Consider the following 11,571-nt stretch of genomic DNA (forward strand, 5'->3'; position numbering starts at 1 on the left):
TTTTGAATTCCATCTGATGCCTTCTCTGTATAATATATACATTAGGAACCAATGATGATAGCGAAATAAAACGCGAGAGTATAAAATGTTCGGTGACACCCGAACTTAGCCCTTCCTTACTTGTTTTTTATTAGTTTTATTGATTTTTGTGATACACTCCTTTTATTTTGAACACCGAATTATTGAGGTTTTTATTTAAACAATTTATTTATTTGTTTCATTTACTGTGTATTACTAAAACTTTAAAAGTGCTTAAAAAGACTGCATAAAATGAGCAATTCGTAGACAAAAAATATATTAGTAAAATTCTTGTTGTTGTTAAAAAACATAACTTTGAATTTTATAGTGTGATGCACTCCTATTATTTTGAACACAACTGTATATATATGCATGTACATATGTATGTAAATAGTCGGCCACAGCAGATGTTTTCCGTTAGCGGAGGCCGACAAGCTTCAAATTCGGTCAAGAACAAAGCCGAGAGTGGCATGTGTTGAAAAGGATTTGCGTGCAGCGACAWCATGTGGGTGAAAGTATCTTTATAAAAACGAGCATACATACATGYATACATATAAATGSATATGTACAWATATACGAATTTTTTTGATAAGTMAAATTTTGAATGATTTCACTCTCCATTTCAGTATCAAACGTCAAACTGAGGACTTTGAAAGCGGCAAATTAGTGTCTATAATGAGAGTTCGGCCTTCCGACGCAAATTCCGACGAAGACCTACTCGCCATCATCTGGACAATGCCAGCTGGAATGAAGAATGGCAATGGAAATAACTCGGTGCMCAAAATCGCTAATAATGTCCCGTTAATGATGACGCGTAACGAAATTCACAATCGAATTGCACAAAAAATGCCATATGCGATGTATTACAGCGCCAATCGCCACGACAACAACAATAGTMCCTATGACACTGGCAACAGTAGCGCGCAGCTGCTACATGCACCCACAATAAACACAGTGACAACACTAACTGATTCGACACACACGAGTGCGGCCATGTATGACGAGCAAAACCTGGAAGACATCAATCGCTCACTCTTGCTGACGACAGCTGTCAGCGCCACCGCAACGCCCGCCAGCGGCAGCAACAACAGCASTCCGCTTCAAACGGGGTTTATGGCCAACAACACTAATAACGTCGCAACTGCCATTGACGCGGACGAGGAATGGGCGCGGTTCTACGACCTGATGCTGTCGTGGCAGGGCATTTGTCTAATTGCTGTCTTCAGCACTTTCATTGTGGTTACCATCATCGGCAACACTCTCGTTATATTGGCCGTCATAACAACGCGTCGCTTAAAAACCGTCACCAACTGCTTCGTTATGAGCTTGGCCATCGCTGACCTTCTGGTGGGTATATTTGTGATGCCACCCGCTGTAGCTGTCCACCTGATAGGTGAGTCAAATTACGAGAAATGACGGCCCAATGATATTTCCGTTCAATTATGTCGAAAATGATTGCGCCAACTCTAATATTGACTTCGTATTTACATACTTACCTACATACATATGTATGGAAGWATATAGTATGAATCATATTCATTACAAGATTTAATCTTCTGAATTCAAAATTACCGRAATACTGTTATCGAAACAATCAACAAATGTTGGCCAAGGAATGTGCTTTCAGCTGTTTATAACAAAACATTCTATGCAAATATTCAACAATAAGTTTTCGACGAAATAGCGAATCATATTTACTAGCTCAATCTCCTAACTTGAGTCATACACTCGCTAAGTTTCATTTCTTTATTTTGCTTTGTGCCCGAGATATTTATATTAAATCAACCTAATTAACTTAAATGAAATATAAACATACATACATTACCTCTACCAAAGAGGCTAAACTCTATTTGATATATAGGAAAACCCCTACCAGAGAAAATCTGGACTGATTGCATTACTCAAGTAAACTCCAGAATATGTTTCCACGCAGTTATAAAGATAACTCACACAGACCGATATATTGGTAATAAAGTSTGTTAGAATGCCGAAAATTATGAACCGATTTCGAAAATTTTCTGTATTAAGATATAGTCTATATATCTAGTATTATTCGCACTTAGACATACATATGTATATGGTATAAGGCCAAGCAGAAATTTGAATTTCTTATAATAGGTATATGGGGCCTAGGGAAATACCCATTCTACTCTATCAATTTCCTTAACTTTTATATACTATTTCTCAATTTTTTAACTCATATAGTAACCAATAAAATAAGGCATAAAGTCAACCGGATTTTTGAACATCTTAATATTAGGTATAAGGGAGCTAGAAAGTATACACCCAATTTAATTCATTTTAAAACACAGTTGAGATAACGCACATTTGACCGATGTATGAGATAAAAAGGCAACCAGACAGTTCAAAATCTCTATCTAAKGGAAATATTACCACGATTTTGCCTATTTTGTACATAAGGCCACATTGTTATGACGGTACTCGGAAAAATAACATCCACAGACACTGGGGTTCATTTATTCGGTATCAGAGGGCTTGAGAACTTATTATCCGATTTCGAAAACTTTCATATCTGAAACTATTTTCAAAGGGCGATATATAACACAATTTTAAATTCCATTTTACGTTTTCCTTGTTTACTATACCAACATATAGTACTTATATGTATGTTACATAATAAGCTGATTSTAGTGACTTTATTTTTCCGATACAAATACCACTCTGTGATACTTTTGGGAAGAGTTTCAGCTTTGGGTCATGTGAATCCAGTGCTAACAGCTCATTGATTAAATATTTGTGCTAACAAAGACGACGTTGGTTTTAAAATTCAACTTTGGTTTCTAGTAATTCGGCCAAAAGTGTTTCGCTTTTAAGGGGATAACAGTACATTTGTATGCAAATAGTGAGGATGCATACATAGAAGTAATGGGTTGAACGTAGAACAGAGAAAAAAAGAAAAGAAGTCCATTCAACACTGAACTTTTCAACTTTCTCTTTATTACAATAAGCCGATTTGCATCGTTACTCAATTTTTGTGTTAAAAAATTTTTATATTTCATTCTTTATGCCCTCTAAAGGTGAAACTTGCGACTACATTCTTATTCTCACTCCATTTGTATTCACGGAAATAAAGTAAATAAAGAGCAAGTAAGGAAGAGCCAAGATCGGGTGCAACCGAGGATTTTATACTCTTGCCTTGTCAACCAGAAGACCGGAATCTAAACAATATTATATATACAGCCTATATCCGTCTCGAGTTGTGGGCACAAAATTATTAAACTCTTTAGCAACATATTGCAGGTGTATAAAAAGGCTGGCATGTTGAGCAACATAACCCTTTGTCGCATAATAAAAGTTTTCGCCATTCGACCCTTGGGTACAAGGTGAAAAACGTTGATGTTTTCGAAAAATAATTCGCTTCGTTCTGCCATAAAGGTTTCTTGATTGGCAAGCTTACAATACGCCGGCGGGAGGTGAGCTCGTTACGTGAGCATATGTACTTTACGTCGACMCCTGTCCGTTTCAAGTCAAAGAATTCTTATGCCAAACTTTACTTTGCTAGCATGTGCAACTGGAAGATAACTTTACGGGTTTATGCTTTCGAAAACTTTAGAAATCAACAAAAATGTTAACTTCGGCTCCCCGACGCTGGAATACCCTCCGACTTGGAAATATTAGCAGCTTAGTAAGAAAAGGGCGTGTGCAAAATTTCACATAAATATTTCAAAAACTGAGGGACTAGTTCGCGTATGTAAAGCGAAAGCCGGAGGTGACTAAATTGACTCAGCTGGCACGCTGATTATTTATTAATGTACTATCTTGTGTCGCCAACGATTCATTCTGGGAGTTACAAATATTGTTGCTTAATGTACATTCTTCGGTGTAGAAAAGTTCATGACAGGTTAGTCTAAGCCAAAGAAAAAGATTCCGGTCTTTTGGTACGAGTCCAGCATAGAGACGCTTCATACCCAAAATATTAACGAAAATRTGTTAAGTCGATGCAACAACATCTATGAGATCCTAAGTAAAAAGTTATAAAWTCTAATAGCTTTGGCACATATTATRTTCATTTAAAYTCATAATTTAAAATTCAATCAGTTCGTCGACAGGGCCCTTTCAAATAAATGCCATGGTAGCCTACTGATTCCCCAGTAATCTATATGTATTATRAAATCACCGTTCTGTTAACTCGGCAGCGCTTCCTTTAACCTTAAAACCTCAGCTCATCTTTGAATAGTTCACGKTTTTGCTCCGCACTAATGCTCTGTTGAAACAACAGATCTGTTCGCATTCAAAAAAACCGTAACTTTGGTATTGTCACCATGCGCCGCTATGACAGCGCTGCCAAAAAAACAAGACATTTGCCATTTTCATCTCACTTTTTATCCATGGACAATACAACACATAAACACCTTTTCAGAGACTCTTAGGAGAAAAATTATAGTTTTCGACCTCTCSTATTTTCGGTGGTGTTTCTTTTTATTTTTATTTCGGTTTGCTTTGCCCTTTTTTATTTCGGTTTACTTTGCATTTTTCTGTMKAAACTTTTAATCCAAAGTTATTGGWACTTTGCCTGCGAGGAAATCACTTAACTTGCAGGTTCCTGGCACTTCGTTTCTTTGCAGGCTCCTGGCGTCTGGGTTGGGTGCTCTGCGACATTTGGATATCACTGGATGTGCTGCTCTGTACGGCATCCATACTGAGCCTGTGCGCCATCAGCGTCGACAGGTAAGTACGAGTAGGGGCAAACGAGCGCCTAATGACCAAGTCATACTATGCAATYAACCGTTAAATATTTGAGTATGTCGAAACGTTAAATGGAACTTTTAATTAAGAATGAATTTGAGRAAATGAATTTWTTTTTGTTTCYTTTTGTTTTTGAAAATGATCATCGAAAAAGCAACATTTGAAATTTTTTTATCAATGCCATTAATTTTTATAAGCCACTTTCACTTTAGGTATCCTCTACCTTGTTCTTTTGTTTGCTTTAGGTACTTGGCCGTTACGCAACCTCTGACCTATTCACGCAGAAGACGCTCCAAGCGATTGGCGTTCATAATGATTCTGGTTGTTTGGGTCCTGGCTTTGGCTATCACGTGCCCGCCAATGTTGGGTTGGTAAGTATGTGTGAGTGGGGATGTGTAGTTGCTGGTGCGATTGTACTTTTTACAAATTGTCTGGCGGGCATTAAAGGTACATTGCTTGATTAAATTTGAAGAGTCCAAAAAGCTCTCACTGCCCGACCATTATTATGTGAAGTGTGGATGTGAACGTTCCTTTTTAACTAAAGTGGGGCACACGTTTAATGAATATGGCATTGTTAGGAAATATAAAGTTCGCAATGACTTTTGAAAAGGTTTTTTGATCACTTTTCAATTACTGAGAAGTTTTATTTCGGAAAATAACTTTCAAAATAAAAGAGCTGAAAGGAATATTTGCTAGTATTTAAGCAGTTTACTTTMGAGATAGGCTCCTTGATTTTCTATCATATTTATCAGTGAAAACAAACTAGCAGAGTCTTAACATGGATGTTTATGGTTTTCTGCACTATAATGTAAACTTCTTTTAGGAATAGGTATAGAAATATGCTTGGTTACATCTATAACCTCCACATTTTTGACCCTATGCTTGGCCCATAACAGAACTACTCCCGGCTTATAAAAATGGTTTAGTGTGTGTGTGTAATCTTGAATAACTTCGACATTTGCTAACCGATTGGGTTATTGGTAGATATTTCTTGACACAAAATATTGCACTTCACATTGAAAATAGCACAGGTCCACCAAAGAAATTTTTAGGGGTTCTTTTCACCAAACCTGCTGTTTCATATGTTTTTGCGGTAGTTGAGCACTAATTTCAAGTTCGTTTTGCCCCATCAAGTCATATTTTTTTCTCACCCTAATCCACCATGTTTGGAATTGGAGTGGCAAACTCAACTTTTTAATCTTTTTTTAAATATTGACGAATTTATTTGAAACCTATTACTCGGGGGGTTTTTATAGAGTAAACCTAGAAACGACCCCTACACCCTACATTACACCTAGCACATATCTCATGCACCTCTAGAGTGTGGTCTAGACCAATTCCCTGCAAATACCCATKGAGGGTATTTATACTTTCCACACCCACTTCTCATATGTATATCTCAATTCTAAATTCCACATGATTCTTTCACCTTACATTAGCAGAACCCACATTATCGAAAAGTAACTGTGCATACTAATTATATTGAAGGTTTGCATTCTCACCTCCAAAAATAGTCGAAATCGGATTAWAACTTTGCAAGTATCCTACCGAATACATGAGCTTCAATGCCTACGGTTGACATTTTATCAATCTGAAAAATATCAGAGTCAGATTTATAATCTCAGCATTAGTTAGTTTTAATCACAGGGTCATCAATTTTTGTCTTTCTTTCAATAAYTTTGCTTTTCTTTTGCTATGTGCGGATGTGTGTACTTTAGATAAAACCGTTTATGTAATTTTCAATTTAAAGTCTGCATAATTTTCAAATTTTGCAACGACCAAACAGGTACGAGCCAGGGCGWCGCGACCTAAGCGAGTGCCGTTACAATCAGAACGAAGGATATGTGATTTTCTCCGCCATGGGCTCATTCTTCATTCCGATGGCCGTTATGATTTATGTTTATGCGAGAATTTCATGTGTTATTGCGTCGCGTCATGACCACATGACGGACATCAGCGTCCATAATAAGGTGAGTAATGTGTGTCTTTCCAGAAATGTGTTTTTTAGTTGAATTGTGAATTCATGTGCTTTGACATTGAAAATGTCGAGATAAAAATACAAATTGTTGTTGTCCTTTTCGGCATTTTTATACTCCTGCAACATGTTGCTACAGAGTGCAATAGTACAATACAATAGTACTGTTCAGCTAACGGTTGCACGTGTCACCCAAAACTTGTAAAGATAGATATAGGGTTATATATGTACATACATATGTATATGTTTGCCTTTCCGTTAGCCCATGTAAGCTGTAACTTGAATTAAAATTGAGATATGTTGAGCTAAAAGCTAAAGCTGCACCAAAAAAAAAAAAACCTTCTATGACAGAAGGAAAGTGAATGAAATCGCGAGATAATTCCTCTCACTCCAAATATAACAGTACTGTTAAAACCACTAAAATAACTAAATATGCCAGAATCAGTAGGTTTTACCTACGAGATTGCATGARACGGCTTAAAAACTGGAGAATGAAGTGGCACCTTTGGTGAAATTTCATATCTCGCTACCCGCACCACCAATTTCGACTTAATTTAATATGTGGCATCTCATACTTCTATGTCATAATGCAAAACTGGATTGTAACCACGCCTACTTCCCGTGCAGTACAATTTTAAGTTCCATTTGGTTCTTTTACTTTCRGTTCACAAATCAAGAAGTAATTAATATAACGAAATAAAAGTTTGCAATAATAATTATGTTAAAGTAAGCCACCTTATGGCCTTATGAAAATTTGCTCAAAATCTAACAAAATCTTTTAAAGCAACTACGTACCGAGTATGTGGACCCCAGTATCCCTTGTTCACTTTTGACCGAATATATCGGTCAATGTACGGGTCATATAATTGAAATTCAGAGAGAATCCTTTCTTAATGATAGTTACTCTGTGTATCAAAAATGGGTTGAAAATGAAAAGAAAATAGCGTGTTTTACTCATGGGTTTAAARTGGAAAAATTTGAGCGAAAACTTGACCTAGCCCCATATAACTAATACWAGAACTTTCCAACATCCAGCTGACTTTACTCCTTATGATTAAAGATTGTATGTAAGGTGCTTTCACAAGAGTCAGATTCAGAGTATGAGTTGCTTGGATTCCAATCCTCTGGCTGACGTTTAACGCCTTAGGGTATTTCCCTGGCTTTCATTCATGCAAGCTGCAAGAGTATAAAATGTTCGGTTGTACCCGAACTTTGCCYTTCYTTAATAGCTCATCTAAACTTTAATATTCGTGCTCGTTTTGTAAATGTTCAGTAATTTTAAGTAAAATAACAAGCTAATTGGATATTTATGTATTTTTCTCTGCTCTGGTTTTGCAGAAGTTCAAGCGCTATACAGCCGNATAATAATATTTTATTTTATGTATGTATTTTCCATGTAAATGGCTTGCCGAAGGCCTCTAGTGAACTCATTTTGTTTGCTAATGGAACAAGCTCAACTTATAGAGTTCTAATTAACTTAGTTCACGTTATTTTTGCCTAACGAAAAGCAGTTTTTATGAAAGCACGTACAAAATTAAGAGACAGTTCCTTAATAGCTCATCTAAACTTTAATATTCGTGCTCATTTTGTAGATGTTCAGTAATTTTAAGTAAAATAACAAGCTAATTGGATATTTATGTATTTTTCTCTGCTCTGGTTTTGCAGAAGTTCAAGCGCTATACAGCCGCCGATGTAGAAAATGACATTGACCATGACTTCTCTGAGCAGGARCTCAGTTCGGGCCAACGAAAACAGGCAGCAGCCCGTACATTTTCAAACCAAACCATTGCCAAGGAGTTGCATGACGTGATACTGTGCGAAGGTGAGGCTCTTGGCGCCACTGCCACGGCAGCTACTGACGGCAGTGGTAATGATAATGGCAACGGTGGTGGTGATGGTGGTTCTTCACCTCARTGCCACTCTCTACTTGCTCTAAGCACCGCGAATGCCAAGAATAGTTGCTATGAATTAACGCGTCCGTCGTCTTTAAGGCGCACTCCGACATCGTCCTCCACCACGACCGTTATGACAAGCGGTTGCGGCGGGGGCGGTGGTCTGAACATTCCCGCAGTTGGCAATACAAGCTTAAGTGATCAGCACTGGCCGGCACGTACGCTTAGCGTGCGACATCACCATCATATTGGCGCTTCCGGCAGCGGCGGCGGCAGCGGCTCAGGCTTAAACGCGATTGCTTCTGCAGCCAGTGCGACCACATCGCCACATTTGCAGCCGGAAGCAGCTGCATTGACACGTCACACACGCATACAGCAACAACACCATCACCACCACGCCAAATCCCTCTCGAATCGCATCACTTCGCTGAAAAAGGAGAACAAAACTACGCAAACGCTGAGCATTGTTGTCGGCGGTTTCATCGCGTGTTGGCTACCGTTCTTCGTATACTATCTGATAACCCCTTTCCTGGAGGAGCATCAAGTAAGTCGAACGCTGGCGAAGGGACTCACCTGGCTGGGTTGGTTCAATAGCGCCATAAATCCCTTCATTTATGCCTTCTACAGTGTTGATTTTCGTGCGGCATTCTGGCGACTGACGTGCAAGCGCTTCTTCAGTGTATCCATGAAACCGCAATTTCCAACGAACACTATGTCCATAAGACGATAGTTGAATGCTCTGCAAATATGTTACGTATAAATAGTTATATCTAGCTAATAAGTGTAGAATAAGAAAGAGGGAAGAAGGATTGGAATATTTTTTCCATATTAAAGTTCATTTAATTGGAATTCGGTAAGGCGACGTGGCTGCTAAAGCGATTACTTGAGGCATTTGTGTGCTGGGTTCAGGGTACAGTTCACTTTAGCCCTGCACTGACTAGGATTTAAACCCGGAACCATTTAAGAGAACTGTTGGATATAAAAAAGTTGAAATTAATTAAATATTATGATAATACAGACAACTAGAACAGTGTTGACTCAATTAATTCGCATGTTCCATCCTTTAAATTTTGGTGGGATTTGTGAAGGTTTGTGGCTAATATCAGATTACGGATATTATTTGAAAATATTTTGAAAGAAAATTATTTCTACAATAAGCAGGATTTGGGTAGTGGGGGTGCAGTTTTCATAATAAATGTACTTATTGCAGTTATGACTGTAGTATCTGAAGAAAGGGAWCTCTTAGTAGTTTTGAAAATGTGTGGCCAATTCCTTTCCACATAAAATTTAGATCCGCTTCAGTTGCAAAACTCCGCTTGTCTCCACAAAATGCAGTCGAGCAGTTGGGTAAAAAATTCGGTGCAACTGCTCCATTTCATAATTAAATATTTTAACGAATGTGAAGTATTACCTTTTCCACCGAAAACAAAACGATCTCTTYTTCAAATTTTATCAAAACCGTTTTACCGCCCACGAATGAATAAAATCATCAAACCGAGCRTTCACATTGACTTGCCGAAAAGCCCATATGGAGGTCTACTGGACTGGAACAAGCGTCAGTAGCTCAAGGGCAACAGTTGGAAATCATCTACGCCTCTGCATGCAAATCGASCTCGCTCTCACGCACCAATACATAGGCGCAAGCTCACCAATATCTAAATGAATGTTTATGTGAGGCGGTTGCCACGCTAAACTGATTTCAAATCTGTAACGTTGGCATATTTACGAGTCCGTTTTTATATTTCTATGCAAAGTTGAATTGAAAATTGACTGTTTTCGTTATTTTGTTGCTTTTTCTTTGCAAACCGGAAAAACACACGAGCTCACATGTAGTGGGGATCACTTTGAATGCGCCGCAAACGTTTTGCTGTGGCGCGAAAATGKCCGCGACGCAACGTGACTAGAATTCGCTCGGCAGCAGCGTGTGTCGCACTAATGTAATTTAGTTGCACGRAATTTGTGGAACTGCCAAAGCAAAAAGTTAAACTTTCGGCTGTCAGACGTTTGTTCGTTCGAAAGTTGTGTTGCAAAAAAAGAAAAACAATGAACAATTTGAAAATTGGGTGCAATGCAGCCCAATAAGCTGCGGGGGCGCGGAGAGTAAGGCTTGCTTTTGCTATAACATATATACTTTAACCCAACAAAACAAAACAGATAAAAGTGTCCGTGGCAACTTCAATTTGAAGTTTCCAACAAACTTGCCACGGGCGAAAGCGCGAAGTTGCGCAGGTAAGCGGCTCAACAGTGCGTATTAGTAACTTCGAGATTTTCACAATAATTAAAGAAAAAATGGACGAAATAATAATATTTTATTTTATGTATGTATTTTCCATGTAAATGGCTTGCCGAAGGCCTCTAGTGAACTCATTTTGTTTGCTAATGGAACAAGCTCAGCTTATAGAGTTCTAATTAACTTAGTTCACGTTATTTTTTCCTAACGAAAAGCAGTTTTTATGAAAGCACGTACAAAATCATCAAAATTTTTCACCAATTTAGTCCTAAAGCAAATTTGAAATAATAATTAGAACTGCTAAAAAATCTTTGGGTGTACGTATTTCGAACTATAGTCGTACATACTACTCTACAAGGTATGTTCCAAAGTAAACAGGACTTTTTGAATCTAGCGCCCCCTGGCATCTACATGTTCACTGGTGCGTTAAAATTTGCTATCTTTATCGATTGTAGAGTGAGAATTTCATGACATTTCATTGATTGGAAGTGGAKTTATTGCGTTTTAAGTGTCAGTATGTTTGTGTTATCGGTGGGAAAATGAGCTTCGAACAAAGAGCCAACATTRAATTTTTTTGTTTTAAATTTGGTAAAACTTGAAACAATGAAACAAGTTTATGGCGATGATTGCCTATSCCGTAGCAGAGTGCACGAGTGGTTTCAACGTTTTCAAAGTGGTCGTGAGGATATAAGAGACGATCAACATGTGGGTGTGTGCACAGTTTGTTCCGCACAAATTGACWGACGACC

At 38.0% G+C, this 11,571-nt stretch overlaps 1 protein-coding gene across 1 annotated transcript in view; it reads left to right on the forward strand.

The window, feature by feature from the left end:
- The window catches only part of LOC108966131 (octopamine receptor beta-2R), a 35,435-nt gene extending 24,737 nt beyond the window's left edge, over positions 1 to 10,698 (forward strand). The window contains exons 2-6 of the mRNA XM_018928895.1: positions 645 to 1,411; positions 4,605 to 4,707; positions 4,971 to 5,096; positions 6,512 to 6,695; positions 8,366 to 10,698. Of these exons, the coding sequence (XP_018784440.1) occupies positions 694 to 1,411; positions 4,605 to 4,707; positions 4,971 to 5,096; positions 6,512 to 6,695; positions 8,366 to 9,322 (2,088 nt within the window). The 5' untranslated portion in view covers positions 645 to 693 and the 3' untranslated portion in view covers positions 9,323 to 10,698. The remainder of the gene's footprint in view (positions 1 to 644; positions 1,412 to 4,604; positions 4,708 to 4,970; positions 5,097 to 6,511; positions 6,696 to 8,365) is intronic.
- Positions 10,699 to 11,571: the final 873 nt, after the last annotated feature.

Source organism: Bactrocera latifrons, unplaced genomic scaffold (genome assembly GCF_001853355.1).
Source record: "Bactrocera latifrons isolate USDA-ARS-PBARC rearing strain unplaced genomic scaffold, ASM185335v1 scaffold_156, whole genome shotgun sequence".
NCBI classification, from domain to species: Eukaryota; Metazoa; Arthropoda; class Insecta; order Diptera; family Tephritidae; genus Bactrocera; species Bactrocera latifrons.